The following is a 17,295-nucleotide window of genomic DNA, read 5'->3' on the forward strand; positions in this document are numbered from 1 at the left end:
TGGCCAGTGACAGCTGACATTCTGACTCTCATTCTCCCACTTAATATTCCATCCCCGTTTGTCATTGTTTAGGACTCATTAAGATTAATGCTCTTCACAATTCCCAAGCAATTCCCTAGCTGGAAAGCTATCTTTTATGACAAATGACAGGTTTTCTTGGCACTGTGACACACAGACCAGAAGTGGTCTCGCTCACTCTCCCCACACATGTTTTGTTCCCCGGGACGCCTCACCTGTGGCGAGACCGTCACCTCTCCCTTGTTCTAGCCACACCTGCTGGGACCTGTTCAGAAGCCTGGGCCTCTCAGACACCACACATGGGACACTCTTCCCGCACAGTTCTGTCTGCCTTGGCAGTGCTCAAAGAAGTGTGTTTTCAGACTCAGGGCACAGCAAGCTTTGTTGACAGTAGAAGACAAGAATGTACTTGGCTGCAGGAAGAATGGACAGACTCTCTTAAGCACCTTTTATGAATAGATCAGAACTACAGGTTCAAAGCAAAAACAATGGCCCATCTTTCCCCCCTCCCCCCGCCAAAATCCCAAACCCAAGTCTCTTAGCACAGAGGCATCAAGTGGATCATACTAACTTGAAGCAGGACAGTGACAAATTTTTGGTCTCCACCTCTGCACTATGCCCCAGTTTGCACAGTTTTAAAACAGAAGTAAGCCGAATGTATCAGAAAGATTACAGGCCCCAAATAAGATTACCTGGGGAAACACTCCGCAGGCCACCCACTATAAACCCAAAACTATACTCCATGTCTTTTCCCTCCTGCTCTCTAAACCTCTTCAACTTGTGCAGGAAGTCAGGCTGGCTCTTAGTATAATTACCTGTACACTATGGTGATTTAATTTCCAGGGGCTACTGTTAAGTCTAAGATTTGGAGACTACAACAAGGATTAGTTCTAACTTCATGGAAAGAGGATTTCACCATGGCATTGTTTTTTTGTCTCTGGACCTTTCCAGACTCACAAACCGAAACATTAATACTTCACTGCTTCTTGCCTTTGCCTTGCTATAGCTATGACTCCCTTTTTTTTTTTTTTTTTTTTTAGAAGTAGGCACACTTAATAACATAAATCCCCCCTTGTCTACGGTCTCCCCATTGCCAGGATTACAGCACGCATGGGTGGGGGAAAAGGCATTTCCAGTGCATCACTGTGGACTAAGCATTACTTCTGGATGCTTGCCAGACCCACAGACCACAAAGTCTGTCACAGTTCAACACAATGTTATTATTGGGATAAAAAAAAATTTTTAAATTTTTAAAAACCAAAGCTTCCATAAGTGTGCTGAGGGGAGAAGAGTACATTTAAAGGATATCTCACCTGAACATCTTTCCCCTAAAAATACGTGTTTTTACTACAACTGCTTTTGGGATTGTGAACGAGTTTGAGCAGATAGGACGGGCTTTAATAGGAGCTATTTTGAAGCAGTTGAGAAGACAGAACTTCTACTATCTCCCTGAAACAGTTTCCTGGGGCTTGAGGGCAAAAATCACAACTGGACACCACTCCCAGCTGCTCAGGAAGCACCTCACTCCTCCCGCACGAGTCCATATACCGTGATTTAAGGGTTCCCGACTCCGTGCCTTTCAGCGGGTCGTCCCTGGGCACTTGCGCTGTCCTCAGGCTTCTCTTCTCCCAGCTCTGTTTCTGTGGCCCTGTAGTCAAACCAAGCAACCACCAGAGGTAAACACGATACCTCCCACTATAGAAAGAAGACTGAGCCACAGGGGGTTATAAAAACTATAACGACGTGGAGGAGATAACTGTGTGGAATCTGGTACGGAGCTATAAATGCTAGGGAGATCCCACAGTGTCAGGAGAAAGACCACAGGGCAGGAGGCAGAGACCACCAAATCACTGGCCAAGGTGCGCCAACCCATCTGACAGAGGCCAGGGGCTGGCCCGGAAAACTTTCTCTCCTGCTCAGTCAATGACGGAGGCTCTGCTCCACTAGGTTATGCAGAAGGCTCAACTTCATCCTGCTCCTACTTCAGCCATCTCCTAGGATCTTGGGATTCTGGACTGGATCCTTTGTATCTAGCAGGGCGGAATACAGAGACCTGGCGTGGAGGACACTGGAAGGTTTATAGAGGCAAGACCTAGAGGGGGCACACAGCCTCCCCCCGCCCACATTCTATTGGCCAGAGCTCATTCTGTGAGCACACCTAACTGCAAGAGAGGGTGGGAAATGGAGTTCCGTGTGATGTGGAGGAAAGGGAAATAGAATTCGGTGAGGCTTTAGCATACCCGCAAACCCTAGGAAGCTAGGTGGGTAACTTGCAGAAGCAAGACAAGCAGGGCGTGCTCACGTTCTGTGGGCAAAGAGGCCTTGGTGCTGAGGTCTATGGGCCTGTTGGACGAAAATGGCGGGGAGGAGAGGCCGTTACTTCTCTTACCCAAGGGGCAGCAACCAGCTGTAAGAGAAGTAACGGCCCCCTGCCATTTTCGTCAGCTGGTTGCTGCCACTTGGGTAAGAAAGGCTTGAGGTGACTTTTCCACTTGCTCAAAAATAAGAAATCGGGTTTCATTTACAATCTCCTTGTTTTAAAATAGAGCTCAGTTTTTCTTTTTTCTTTCCTCTTCTCCTCTTTCTCTCTCTCCCTCCCCTCCCCCACGTCTTTCTTTCCATACTGAGGGCCAAACAAAACTCACTGACAGACCCGTGAGAACCCTCTGCGTGCAGGGACAAGGCCTGGGGTGAGCACACATGTGGGTGTCAAACGGCAGCCCCACTCCTGACTGCCGCTGACTTGTGTGAGCCCCTCATCTTCTGGACCTTTCCTTCTTATCGACACGACTGGAGGGTGGGACAGGTTTCTGAAGTTGGTGCAAAGGGCCAACCAGAGCTCCACTTGCATCAACATTTCTGTGCCTCTCCTGACGCCACCCTCTTCTGCCAGCTAGCCAGAGGAAGAATTCCAGTGTCTTCTACTGGGATTTAACCCACAAAGGCAGGGCTCCTCAGGCAAAACAAAACCAAAGACTGAGATCATTCTCTAGAGTTTATGACTCAACATTTAATTCAGAGGCAGTAGGGGAGGAAAGGAGGAAGTTCTGGGGTTTTTTTTTTCCCCTTAAAAATTGCCTTAAAAATTCCTTTTCCAAGGAAAAGACTTATTTCTAGGCCGTTTCTAAAGGATACAGGAAGCTATTGACTCTAACAGTTAAGAGTCAAGGAAACATGACTGAGTCTCTGGCTCTCCTAGCTGCAGAACCTCAGACAAGTGAGTTCATCTCTCTGAAGCTGTTTCCAAACCTGAAACCAACAGACTTATCTCAGGGGATCTGAGGATCCTTTGTACTATGTGTACGAATGAGTTCGAGTATTAAGTGACTTATAGGTATTTGTTGCTCTGACTACTGTTGGTTCCTAATGAAGTCCCATTATTTCGTTTAGATGGATACTCTGGAACCTTCTGGAGATGAATTCAGTGGAATGGCCAGATGCCCATATGATGCCAAACATGCCAACGTCGCACTGTTTGCAGGTAAACGACCTGATTTCCTCTCGTTGCATCTGCTCTCACATGCTTGTCTCTGCAGGTCCCCTGGAGGATTCGTGCAGTCATGGCTGTCCTCTGATTCTCTGGGGAATACTGTAATTAATAGCATCTCTTCCATTTGAAATTCGCATGGAAATTGTACTTCTGCTTCGTACAAGGAGTGTCCACCACCTCATGCCTGTGTGCCTCAGGAAAGGATCACGGCTTCACACTCAGTGTGTTGACACATTGAGTAGGGCATGTTTGGGTTCAAATAATCAAAGATTCCCCCTTGAATGGCCAATGTAGATTGATTATTCAAGGTGGGACAGACTTTGGGGCTGGTATGATTCAGTGGCTCAGTGTCATGATCTGGGACACAGGGCCTTTTCATGTCTCTGCTCTTTCAATTCTTCCTTGGAGAAGGAGGGACTGCTCTCACAGACACGTGTGTTCTTGTCCACACATATAAGGGGAAAGGGAGGAGACAAGGTAAAGCTGCAGGAAGATGTCCAAGCAGGAGTCCATAAGCCCACAAGTTTCCAGCAGACACCTCAAATACCACTGACCTGATTAGGGTGTGTGCTTCTCTCTGATGGAAAGATAATGGGGGGGATGCATATTCATCATCCTCTCCCCTTGCCTCCCCTGCCAAGGGTAGAAAGCAGCAGCAACCGTTATCTTCAGACTGGGATTCTTATGCTCGCGCGCATGCGCGTGTGTGTATATGTGTGTGTGTGTGTTTTAATTAGGAATTTATTTAGGAATTCATTGCCAGCTGTGCGAAGGTGGGTGCGGGGAGAAGTGTTGGTATAATAGTGGTGGTTATAGCATGTAATAAAGCAGTTAGCTGTAATTTCCATCACAACAGCTCAAAACTGGCACATCCCAGCTCGATGGGAAACTTTAGGGCTTCCATTATGAAATAAGCTCAGCTCCCTGAACCTCATCCTCCGTGCCACGTGCTTGTGAGTCTCAGGCTGCAGTCCCAGGGTGGGGAAATGACTTGTGCCAAGAAGGCCTCCTCAGGCTTTTTCCCTAATAGTAGCACACAGTATCAGGGGGACAATCGACACTGTAGAAGAGTCTTGTAAACCCATCAGTCAGCACGGGCAGGAGCAAAGCCAGAGCAAAGAGTACCCAAGTGCGTAACTTCTGCTACAGCCCCTTCCTGACACTTGAACCTGCTGGGCCCCTGGAGGATGTGGGCCGCCATATAGAAGTTAACTGTCAACCAAAGGGGGTGGGAGCATCAGAGGAGTGGCTAAGGTCGCCAGCCTTCCAGGAACCTTCCAGGACCCCACGGAGCAAGCCCTGTGAGCAATAGGCAACACTCCAAATACCCCTCCTACTCCCCGACAAGCATACCTGGGGAGCTTTTCATTGGACTGTTGGAAATCTCATGAAAGCTCAGCCCTTATTAATAGAAGATCCTTGTTGCAAGGAAAATGGTTGTCATCTTAGCAAGAGGGGCAGAACAGTGCTCTGTGTTATAAGTAAAAGTTCTGGTGAGATAGCCAATGCTGAATGGAAAACTGAAAGCATAACGGAAAGTGGACAGAAAATACACACATAAACACACACACATGGCTGCACACACGCTGTCCCCCACTACCCGGCATACCCACATGACCTGGGGCTCTGATGGATTCTTGAAGAAAAGCTGTGATTTTTGTAGACATGTGCTTATCAATAGCTAGGTTTGCCATCTGCAGGTCCGATCTAACCAGTCAGCACGTTATTGATAGACGGCTGTTAACGATGTAGATGTTCAAGACAGCTCTACCTCCAACCTCAGCAAATTTCAGTTATTTTTAGACCAAAAGGAGACATCGAGAACTTTGCTAAGATCTGTTGGGATAAACTTTTCTAAAAAAACATGATGCTTATCCCACCAGCGGGAGAGCTGAAACTGTGCTGCCATGTATGTAAGCCACATGGACATACAGCCGATGAGGGCATCCACTAAAAATGAACCATGGGGGCGCCTGGGTGGCTCAGTGGGTTAATCTGCTGCCTTCGGCTCAGGTCATGATCTCAGGGTCCTGGGATCGAGTCCCGCATCGGGCTCTCTGCTCAGCAGGGAGCCTGCTTCCTCCCCTCTCTCTCTCTGCCTGCCTCTCTGCCTACTTGTGATCGCTCTCTGTAAAATAAATAAATAAAAATCTTTAAAAAAAAAAATTAAAAAAAAAAAATGAACCACGGAAGGACATTTTTATTTTGAACGTAATTACTGTTTCTGTCTCACAACTTGCTTAGATTTTACTATTCCACATGATCCTACTGGATTATTTGTACACAGCATGTTTATGAATCCAGGAAGAGAACCAAAAGCACTAGGGATTAATCTTCAACTTTCCTCATGCTCTTCTGCCTTGGATAGACCTTTAAAGCGCATCCCCCAAAAGCCATGAGTTCTCAAACAAAGGCCAGGCTGGACTGGGGCATCCCTTCCCCTTTTTTCCTTGCTTTGGCATCTTCAGTGTCAGAATGTTTTCGGTTTAGGACTTTGAAACACGGAAGCAAGCATCTCTTCTTGAAGCTCTACAGGCAGGGCTCCATGGCTCTCGCGACTGAAGTAAAGAGAAGCAGCGAGTCTCATGATCGAAGTCGCAATTCAGCCACTTCTTTTTGCTTCTGAAACCCCTCTCTCTGACTCCCCACACCTGCCCAGGCTAAGGACTCCCATCACTTCTCATATTTCACATTTCTGGTGATACTGTCAGTTTCTGTCTTTCCCCGGGCTCCCACCTAATTCAGCGGGCCACGGCGTGGTGGCAGCAACAGCATCCAGGGGCCCTCAGCCTTGAGATTCCAGCCAAGGTCCATTTCATCAAGTGAAGCAAACAACATTTTTCATTTGCCCTGTTCCCTGAGCTGTTGCTGCTGCTGCTGCTCAGAAATTGCCATGCAATTTAAAAATGAAAAATGTTTCATCTCTCAAGATCCTAATTTAAAATGGTTAGGAATGCGGGCCAAGTATTTTCCCAGCGACTCTTGGATTTTTCCCAGTTGTCCTATCTCATTTGCCTGATGTAGGAAAGCCGTCCGGGGGATGTCTCTATTATTCCCCCAAAACCCACCGCCTTGTTCCCACCCTGCTCACCTCTTTTCTGTTTCTTCTAAGATGGAAAGCTATACTCAGCCACAGTGACTGACTTCCTTGCCATCGATGCAGTCATTTACCGGAGTCTTGGAGACAGCCCAACCCTACGGACCGTCAAGCATGATTCCAAATGGTTGAAAGGTGAACAAATAATTAAGAGAAGAGGGGAGTGGGGGTGGAGATACGTAGCTTAAGGGAGATTTAGAGCCTGGACAGACCAGACTGTAGTTTCATTTTAGTAATGGCTTCTGACAGACAGGAAGGTGGAAATGCCATCTTTTGCCCCAACTGATTTCTTTACCTCCCTCTTTCACTTACCCTGAGTTTCAGGAGTATTAACACAACCACCAATGTCACTACAACAGAATACAGTACATTCATCTTTCCTGCCTCGAGCTCTCATTTCAGAGTCTAACGTGAAAGGAACTGAATATTTCATTCATGGAAGGGACTGGAGGTGGTGGGGAGCAGGAAAAAAGCTATTCACGACCCTTTATGAGTCAGGGTTCACAAGGAGAGGTGCACCCCTTCTGTGATGCAGGGATTTTTGTGGAAAATAAAATTAGAGACATATGAAAATTCATTTATTCTTCATTATTCATTGTAACCACTTCTGAAAGACAGAATTGGTAGGCTTGAGTGCCTCCTGGATCCCTAGCACTTGCATGTGTGGTCATTAGAAATGGTTCACGTTAACCCCACAGCTAATGGCCCTACACTTTTAATTAATGCCATGTCTCTGGTTGCAACTGATTTGAAGTTCTTTTAACTCTGTGTGACATGTCCCCAATTAAAATGCCATTTGCCCATAGAGCCGTACTTTGTCCAAGCAGTGGATTATGGAGACTACATCTACTTCTTCTTCAGGGAAATAGCTGTGGAGTACAACACCATGGGAAAGGTAAGGAGGGTTGAAGTCTCACTCGCCCCAATGTTGTGACGAATGACCTTGAAAGAAGAACCAGAAATCTAAGCTCAAGGTCATCATTTTGACAAGACTCAGCCCAAGACTGGTGGCAACAAACACAGTTCTGCCTCGGGGCCCTGGGAGCCTTTTTCAGCACAGTCCCAGATCACAGGGAATCTCTGAACCGCCTCTACTGAAAATGCAACTGACTGATGTTTGTTTGGTTGACTTCATACTAAGTCTCAAGTGTCTGGAGAGGTGGTTTCCTGGTGTACTCATCGTTTTTTGTTCTTTTTTTTAAATTTTCTTTTTAACGGAGCTGTTCCATAGCTGTTCCATATTTACTCCAGAGGCGAGTAAATATCCAGCACCTTTAAGCAAACTGAGAGTGTTGATTGTCTTTATTGCAAAAAACAGCAGAGCACTTACTGAATGTCCACTCCAGTTACCTCTATCACAGGGTGGGTCACAGTCCGAAAGCTGGAGGGCACAAAGTCAGTGCCCAGCGGCTGGCAGGGTTGGAGGAATGAGGAGCCTGAGAGGGCCCCAAGGCAGCCATTGAGGATGGCACAGAAGACGCCTCCAAAGTATGCTTTTGTTTGAGGAAATAAAAAGCTAAGCAGTCTGTATGGAAATGAGTTTATCTGGCTGGGAGCTGATCCCCTGAAGGATTTGTGGCTCTGTATTAAATACCACAGCCTTATCTTTCAAAACATACTGTTCCAATGAGTCTCCCCCCCCCCACCTTTTTTTTTTTGCTACTAACTTTAGAGAAATGGGATTAAATTAAGCACCTTGTTGTGTTTCTGTTTTCGAAGAAAGACAAATTCCACCACAATCTCGCCACATTCCGTGCATCTGATTGTCCCCGGTATGTTTCCTCTGCAGGTAGTCTTTCCGAGAGTGGCTCAGGTGTGTAAGAATGACATGGGAGGGTCTCAGAGAGTCCTGGAGAAACAGTGGACGTCTTTCCTGAAGGCTCGCCTCAACTGCTCGGTTCCTGGAGACTCTCATTTTTATTTTAACATACTCCAGGCGGTCACGGACGTGATTCGTATCAATGGGCGCGATGTCGTGCTGGCAACCTTCTCCACACCTTATAACAGGTAACCATGCCCTGGGGGTGCTCGCCTCACAGGTCCTTCCCGGCTTCCTCTTCTCTGGGGGGGTTCTCTCCCAGTGCACAAGCTTCACAACTGACGCCAAACGTGCCACCCGCTGTTTGTGGTTAAAAGCACTTAACACTCAGTTTTCATCAACAAATTAACAAGTCACAAGCATTATTAGATTAGGATTTTAGGGGAAGTAATTAGATAAATTATAACAGTATCTCCTATTTCTATGTCCGGCATGGAAACATGCCTCGTGTTATTTCTGAATCTCTCCAGTCGTACCAGAAACTGAATACTGTTGCCCTCTTTTTACACCTGAGGAAACTAACCTCAATTCTGTCACCTGGTCCAAGTAGTCAGGAGATGAAAGAGGCACCCCTGGAACTCAAGAGCGTTCGATTCTCCTTCCTCCTCAAGGTCATCTAATGTTCTGTGTAACTTTAAATATTTCTATGACTGGACTGAAAACTTTGGAAGCGAAACCACTGAAAATGTATTTAAAGGCTACAGAGTGACATGTGAGATTCCAACAAGTCCGTCATGCACCCTACCTAAGGGGCCCTGCTTATTACCCTGTTCGAGGAACCTGGACCCCAACCGCCACTGACTCCGGAGGCTTGAGTGAGGACTTACAAGTCATCCAGCAATGAACCTAGAAATGCTGGCAGCCTGTTCATTCCTATGTTCATGTTTACTTAGGCTAAGGCTTTGAGTAATCTAATGACGAACTAAAAATTCTTCCTGGAGCAGAACTGTGCAGAAATTAAAAAATAGGAGGAAGTCAGGCAGAGATTCCCTGGTACTAAGCTCTACCAAACCTTAAACCTTAGAGTCCTAGCACTGTTGTATGACCGGACATGGTCATAAAATCTTAAAACATGGAATATCTTTCTCATTTCTGTGGAGAACCTGGGATGTTCCATATTCCCCTCTTCTGGATAAACACTGTTGCAATCCTAATCATCCTTTTGATGAAGACTTTTAAGAAGCTGAGGGGTGTCCATATGACAGGCACCTGCGTGAGGAGACTGGAGGACGGCACACAGAAATGCTGCTTACAAACCAGGGAGAGTCTGAAGCAGAACACACCGAAGGACACACTAATGTTCCTCAGTTAGCTGGAGGGCGAGAGTCAAGAGCTCTCCACGGAAGACACGTGACAATATGAGTCCATAACGCAGCGAGATGTGTTCAGTTCCATCCGAGTGAGCTTAACCATCTGCAGGGATTTTTAGGCTTGAGCACAGAAAAGATACAAAATCTAGGCCGTGACTATTCATACTTTGGAACCCAAGTATCTAGGATTGTTTAAAAAGAACCTGTCTTGGTACATGGGAATGCAGGGGCTAGAGGAATTTCACAGCACGTTTCTAGTTTGATGGGGGGCTAGGTGGGGAGTTGAGGGGGAGAACTCGTATAATTACAACACAGTAGTCGACTCTTGTCCATTACAGATACTCCGTTTAAAGTATTCTCTTAGAAGTACCCTAAGAAGCCCCCACTTAGTACATGCTTATGCATTCTCAGAAACCTTACTCGTTCAGTAAAATGAGAAAATGGTAACAATGCACCTACCCATTTTCATCTATAGAGTGTGCCCCTGGTTTTACTGGCTCTGGTCTCGTCCCTTTCCACCCCATCCTCCATACCCAAAAACTTGGTCGGGAAGGGCTGTTTCAAGCCCTTTAGGTGCTCCTCTCTGCCCTGGCGACAAAACCCAAGTTCCCCGGTGAGCATCCCGGTCCCACCACGGTCAGGCCCTTCTCCTCTTCCAGCTGCACTTGTTTATGGACTGGAGCTAAAAGGTAGTTCTTAGATGTGCTGTGCCCATTCGTGCCCTCCTCTGCCGGGTCTGCCAGTCCCACCAACGTGTCTTAGCTGAGACCTGCTGTCATTTATTGAGCATTTGCTGCTGGAGATTTGGGATTCCGTAAGTCACGCTAAAGGAACAGAAGGTGGGAAGAAAGGATGAATGAAGGAAAGACGAACAGAAGGTGGGAGGGAGTAATCCTTTCACAAGTGATTCTAACCTTGGGAAGATTATGGAACTCTAGGGTAACTTTAGTTATTATGAGATGCCTCATAAAATACTTCAGTAGCTATCCTATTCACCATAATATTCACATTATGTATCCCTGTTACTGTTAGAATAGGGAGATGTGAAAAGACTTTCACAAAATTAAGTAAGTAATGCTAGGGTTCTAAGATTCCAAAACCAAAGGGATCGCTGTCTTATCTATCCAATTCTGTACACAATGTATATATAGTCCACATGTTTGAAAATTCATCCTGCCACTTCGTTTTAAACAAGCTTTCTAATCCTCTCCCTAATTCTTGCTTTATTAGTAATACTTCAATAACCATGTTATGAAATTAAAGATGGCAGAAAATACCCCTAATCACTTAGGCAGTGATTTCCATATCCTTTCAATATTTGCAAAGTCAAGACTAAACGGGTCTCTCTGCCCTGGACGGCGCAGTCACCGTGCACAGCGCCCGTGTCTTTGGCCCCGCTGCTCCCGCCCATGTCTTGGTCACTACCTCAAAGTCTGGTGAGCACTCTCGGCCAGCTGGTACCAGCCATTTATTTGATCAAAATCAAGGAATGACCATAGTTAGAGACAAACAGGGGTTCAAATGAATGAATAATTCATGCCTCCTCCCCACTGATTAAAAACCCCCCCCCGTCCTTCCAAGAGTACCAGAGAAGGATGTAATTACAGGTAGAGATTACCACCATTATTATTATTTAGCACGTAATAGAGCACTTTATTTGCAAAACGTTGGTGCTTTAGAGGCTTAAGCTGCTTTGTCTGATGCAAATAAACAGGAAGTAAAACTTGAAATGGGCAGTGGGCAAACAGAAAATAAGCATGCTTTCCCCACACATGCATTCCTCCTCCCAGGGTCTCTGAATGGAATAAACTGAACACAAAAAAGCAATGAGTGGACAATGGAGACACTTTTACTTCAAATGTACCCCAATATTAGAGATGTAAAACATTTTTCAAAGACTTTAAGGTTAGTGAGTGAAAATTCAGGGAATTTCTGAACCACCAGTTATGAACAGACTAGAACCCAGTTCCAAAGTCAATAACCAAAGGAAGAGGTTTTTTTCCTCTTTGCTGGTAAGCAGTCTTTTCTTTAAAGCCACCCATGCAAACGTGATTCAGGGAAACGTTCCCTGTGTATACCAGCGTTCCTTACAGTATTGGGGTGCAGACTTGAAATTTCCAGTGCCCGTAACAGGAGAGGTGCTTTCGAGTCTGTTTTCCAAGCTGCATGCGTTAACAGTTGTGAAAGTAACGCAGCATGAAATGCTATGTTACAGCATCCCAGGGTCTGCAGTGTGTGCCTACGACATGCTCGATATTGCCAATGTTTTCACGGGGAGGTTCAAAGAGCAGAAGTCTCCAGATTCCACTTGGACACCAGTTCCTGATGAACGAGTACCCAAGCCCAGGTATGTGTAAATATTTCTGTGGAGATTCTGAACAGCAAAAAATGGGCACCTTGGCCCTCTGACAGTGAATGTCTTAGAGAACCGCACACCGGTACCCTCCATGGGGCCCCAGAGATATAAATGCTGGAACAACAGAAAGACCTAGAGGGCCATTTGCCTTCATCCCCTTAACCTAAACTCAGCATTACCTCTAGCTATATTCAAAACAAGGCTCAAGTCTTCTATTTAACCTCTATCCCAGTGGCTTATCCAATGTAATCCATCCCATCTAGCACTGCTGGTGTATGGTTGGGAAGTGGGAGTCCCGGAGAGGCAGAATGTGTCTTGTGCAAGTGCACAGACCTGAGTAGGTTACTACCACTATTCCACCCTGCTTTCCTGTCCTTATACAGAGACCCACGTCCTCACACCCTAATCAAATGTGAAATATACATGGTGATCCCTGGATTCTGTAACCAGGCTGGATCAGAGCTGCGTCCAGGACTCTGGGGCAAGGGTGGGTAGAGACCAGTGGGTAGAGTGGACCATCTTGTTTGCTCTGCTCTACTGGGTTCTAGTCTGTTATGGATCCAGACACATTCCACATCCCTCCACCAAAATGTAGAGCCCCAGAATTGCTTTCATGGGGAACCTGCTGTCCCAGGACAATGCAGAGACCTCTTGGTCCTGTGTAACCTCTGCGAAATCTTTGCACGGAGTCAGCAAATTCGTTCTCTCTCAGAGGGACAGGATGAAACTCTGCCCCACCTCCATGCCTGCCCTCCCCATGGAGCACGCGCTGCACACTTCCATTAGAACACAGGCGATCTAAGGTCTGTAGAAACGTGTGTGTCCAGCTTCCTCCACTGAATCTTTGAGCTTCTGCAGAAAAGCCCAGTATCTTCCTTTTTTTGGTTTCCAACATTCTCCTCCAGCCACCAGTCCCCCACACAGAGCCGGCCAGTCCATTCAACTGAACTGACTTAGGTAATGTTACCCAGCCCCCTCCAACCACCCCCCCCAACCACAGGAAGCCCTCTGTGGTTCATCGGTCTTCATCACCCGAATTATCTGCCGTGTGTATTCGCTACTACTCACGGAGAGCAGACCGGGTGCAAAAAGGCACACCGTGGCCGGCTCAGAGAGATCCCCAAAAAGTCACTGCCTGGGAACGTTAGCTACTTTGCAGATAGGCAGGAAGGGGAGCTAGGCTCGAGGAGTGAGATTCCAAGGATACTCACAGACTGCTCCCCTTGATGTGTGAAAATGGTGACAGCCAGCTATCGCCAGGACACAAACTGTGATTTTCGGATGGTGACAATGGGTTTCTCCCCATCCTTCCACGGGCCTCCTTGTGCCTCTGGCCGACATCAGGATGCTTTCACAGACTGGCTGTGTTAGTGCCGTAAAACGGTGCGTAGATGAGGCTGGATAATGCCAGGGCTATCAGGGTCCAGTGTACTCTCCTGAACTAGCAGGCAGAGGCAGGGTGTGGACAGGACTGGGGTCGGGTTTCCCTGACCTGACTTTACTAGGCTGTCTGCAGACTCCTGAAACCACGGTACTGCTTGTAGAGATGACTTTCTGCTGTCACTGTTCAGAAATAAAGAAATGACCTTTCAGGAGAGAATCTTCAGTGTAACTGGCTTTTCATACCTGCCCAAATCAATCAAAAACACTAAAGACAAACCCTGCACATTCTTGGAGCTCCAGGTAAAGAGAGCCAGTTACAGTGAGTGTTGCTGGGCTCTACACTGGCTGGCCACTCTGTGAGCACCTCTGTCTTCTACATCGTGCAGAAGTTAGCTGCCTTCTCTCCTCTGGTAGAGCAAATATGCCTAAAGGACGTCCAGCAGGGTTTTAGGACGGGCAGTGGAGCTCCTGCCATGTGGGCAGACCTCCCACACCTCCCGCCTTGACTGAAGCTCCATCACTGTCTGGGAGGTTGGTCTGGGCTTCTGGGGGAAGCCAGGCTGCCCTGGCTGCAACTTCGATATGGAATGAGGCAGCCAGGAGAGAAGCTAAGCCTATTTTGTTTGGTGGCATTCTGCACCGTTCAACTTCCCCTTCTCAGCCTACAGCATATTCTCCCTCATTCCAGATGCTTAGGGAAGCAGTCCATTCAAAGAATTTGCCATAAGCCTTTTTTTTTTTTTAAAGATTTTATTTATTTATTAGAGAGAGAGAAGGGGAGAGAGCAAGCACAGGCAGACAGAATGGCAGGCAGAGGCAGAGGGAGAAGCAGGCTCCCTGCGGAGCACGGAGCCCGATGTGGGACTCGATCCCAGGACGCTGGGATCATGACCTGAGCCAAAGGCAGCTGCTTAACCAACTGAGCCACCCAGGCGTCCCAAGGCATTTTTAAAAAAAAAGCTCCCTCCCTTTGTTTCTTTCCAGGCCAGGTTGCTGCGCTGGCTCATCATCCTTAGAAAAATACACAACCTCCAATGAGTTTCCCGATGATACCCTGAACTTTATCAAAACCCACCCCCTCATGGATGAGGCCGTGCCTTCTGTCATCAACAGGCCGTGGTTCCTGAGGACGATGGTCAGGTGGGTGTCAAGAAGATCACGCCCTAACCGGGCTGTTCCTTCCTCCATCTCACGCTCACAGAACCTGCCAGTACATCATGATCTGAAATGCCACAAACATCTTCTGTTATCCTTGGTGTTGCTTCGGCTAGGAAATGCTGGCCAGTTGGGGGTCTGCCACCAAACCCTCATCACCACATTCCCAGTGGGAAGAGTTCTGATATCTCCAGGCTAAGAGGACCCGTGCCAGCAACTAGAGGGAACAAAGATTCCTCCTTCCGAGTGAGAGCCTTCTGGGCAAAAGCAGAGAAGCAGTGAAGGAGAGCCAGTCGATGGATGTGAATACATGTGTGGTTGGATATGGCTGCAAAACATGCTCCAGATCCCATCCAAGTCCTGTCCCCAGCTTTTTAGCTGTCAGACAGACCGGGGATGGACGGCACTTGCACAAGGACGCAAGAGTGAGGGAGTCACACTGTACTATTTGTAATCTGAAGGGGTGGCCAGAAGAGAAGGGACAGCTGATCAGAAGTTTGTGTTAGCGTTAAATACTCCTTCTTGTATCTCTTTAGAGTTTTTTTCCAAACCATTCCACAGGATTTCCCAAGTACCATCCTGTTAGTGGCAGCCAATAAACAAAATGTTACTCATCTTTACACCATTTTTTAAACAGTGACTTTAGGGGAAGATGTTAAAGGACGATAATGGCTTTCGCCCATAAACTGGAAACTGTGGTGTAAAACTTGCAGGAGGGCCCGTGTTTTCTGGTTTCCGCCAAAGTGCTTGGCACAAACAGGTATCCACCGAGTAGTCAATGGCTGAGAGATACCCGCGAAAGACGGTGCCCGACAGGACTTATCAAAGGCCTGATGTCCTTCATCTATGGCTTCAGATGGACCCTGTTTGGCTTGCATGTCCTTGTCTTAATTTACAGTGCCATCGGCACGCCACCTTCCCATCCCTCAGCACTTTCTCAGCCCCTCTATGTACACGTGGAAAGCCTTCCAATTTGTTGACAAAGCTTTGCACTTCAGAGGCAGAGTACGAAAAACTGGTATCTGTTGCTTGCCTTTATGGTGGTAAATGAAATGTTCAGTGAGTTTGGTTAGTATTTCTTCTCCTCTTCCTGGGAGACCTCAGCCTTTCCTTGCTGCTCATGGAAGAGATCACCGCTGAGCGGTTGCAGATGGCAATGGCTGTCTATTTGTTATGTGACTTGGCCTCCACACATACCTCCGTCCTCCCCTTGGAGCCATCCTAATGCTCCGCATGTGGAAATAAAGGACCAGAACAGCTTGAGAACATTATCTACATGCATGTATTTTTCTTGGGGTTATTACTAGAAAGCTATGTCACAACTGTTTGAAGTGGAAAAGGGGACCCTTTAATGACAGACCGACAAAAGAGCTAAAAACCATGATCCTGTCATTTTAGATACCGCCTGACCAAGATTGCAGTGGACACTGCTGCCGGCCCGTATCAGAATCACACTGTGGTTTTCCTGGGATCAGAGAAGGGAATCATCTTGAAGTTCTTGGCCAGGGTAGGAAACAGTGGTTTCCTAAATGACAGCCTTTTCCTGGAGGAGATGAGCGTTTATAACCCTGAAAAGTAAGTAGAATCTTTGGCTCTTTCTTAGTAATTACTGGTCATTATGATCCTTTTCATTCAGAGACTATCTGAGGATAGCATGTTTAGGTGACTTTTAGTATTTGCAAAAAATACTTTAGTTCATAAAAAGCATTGTTTTCTCCTTGCCAGTAATGTGTGTTTATATACACACAAAAGGGAGGGGGACAACTTAAAGGATCTGCTTCACCTTCCGTGAGACCAGACTAAGATACCACCCCGTAGGCTGGGAGGCGGGATGGGAGGGCATATCAGGAGAAAGAGAGCAGACTCCAGAGAGACTCTGAGCAGCACCATCCTGCCTTGTGCCACCAGGTGCAGTTACGACGGAGTGGAGGACAAGAGGATCATGGGCATGCAGCTGGACAAAGCCAGCAGCTCTCTGTATGTTGCATTCTCCACCTGTGTGATAAAGCTTCCCCTTGGCCGGTGTGAACGACACGGGAAGTGTAAAAAGTAGGTATCTGGCCTCGCTGACCCTGAGAAGGTCCACAGTGCTTAGAGCAGTCCCAGTAGCTCACGGTCCCATTCTTCCCGCAGAACCTGCATCGCCTCCAGAGACCCGTACTGCGGGTGGGTAAAGGAAGGTGGTGCCTGCGCCCACCTGTCACCCAGCAGCAGGTAAGGAGCCTGAGATGTGTGGGAGGGTAAGGCAGCCTTAGGCTGCAGTGCATCCTAGACACACCGTCACCCCACTGCCACCCAGCCTTCTGTGCACAGACCTCATCAGTGGGACTGCCACCCCTCTCCCTCCTTTTCCCATTCACAGAACATGCCAGCATCACATGTGGCAGATTTTCAATTGATTCATCATCCGTCCTCAAACTGTTGAAAAACACAGGGAAAAGAAACACAGTGGGCTTCTAAGTATTCCCTGAAGAGAGGAACAAGAAGGTGCACGCCTTGATCGCAGCAGTGTAGGAACAGTAGAGAAAAGGCGCAACAGGGTCCCGATTAGATTAGTGCTGTGGTCTGTCCGGCCACAGCCAAACTAACTCCTCTAATGGACTGTGCAGGGCTGAGAAGAGGTCACAGAGCATTTGTTCAGCGATGCATCGGTACAGCGAGTCCAGT

At 47.3% G+C, this 17,295-nt stretch overlaps 1 protein-coding gene across 3 annotated transcripts in view; it reads left to right on the forward strand.

Moving 5' to 3' along the window:
• The window catches only part of SEMA6A (semaphorin 6A), a 128,184-nt gene that overhangs the window by 76,462 nt on the left and 34,427 nt on the right, over nt 1-17,295 (forward strand). For all 3 annotated transcript variants that reach the window (XM_004759076.3, XM_004759078.3, XM_004759077.3), the window contains exons 7-15: nt 3,409-3,499; nt 6,621-6,740; nt 7,412-7,500; nt 8,395-8,612; nt 11,950-12,081; nt 14,458-14,613; nt 16,027-16,203; nt 16,537-16,677; nt 16,762-16,842. In XM_004759076.3, coding sequence (XP_004759133.1) covers nt 3,409-3,499; nt 6,621-6,740; nt 7,412-7,500; nt 8,395-8,612; nt 11,950-12,081; nt 14,458-14,613; nt 16,027-16,203; nt 16,537-16,677; nt 16,762-16,842 — 1,205 coding nt within the window. The remainder of the gene's footprint in view (nt 1-3,408; nt 3,500-6,620; nt 6,741-7,411; nt 7,501-8,394; nt 8,613-11,949; nt 12,082-14,457; nt 14,614-16,026; nt 16,204-16,536; nt 16,678-16,761; nt 16,843-17,295) is intronic.

Source organism: Mustela putorius, unplaced genomic scaffold (genome assembly GCF_011764305.1).
Source record: "Mustela putorius furo isolate JIRA1106 unplaced genomic scaffold, ASM1176430v1.1 tig00003923_pilon_pilon_pilon, whole genome shotgun sequence".
Taxonomy (NCBI): Eukaryota; Metazoa; Chordata; class Mammalia; order Carnivora; family Mustelidae; genus Mustela; species Mustela putorius.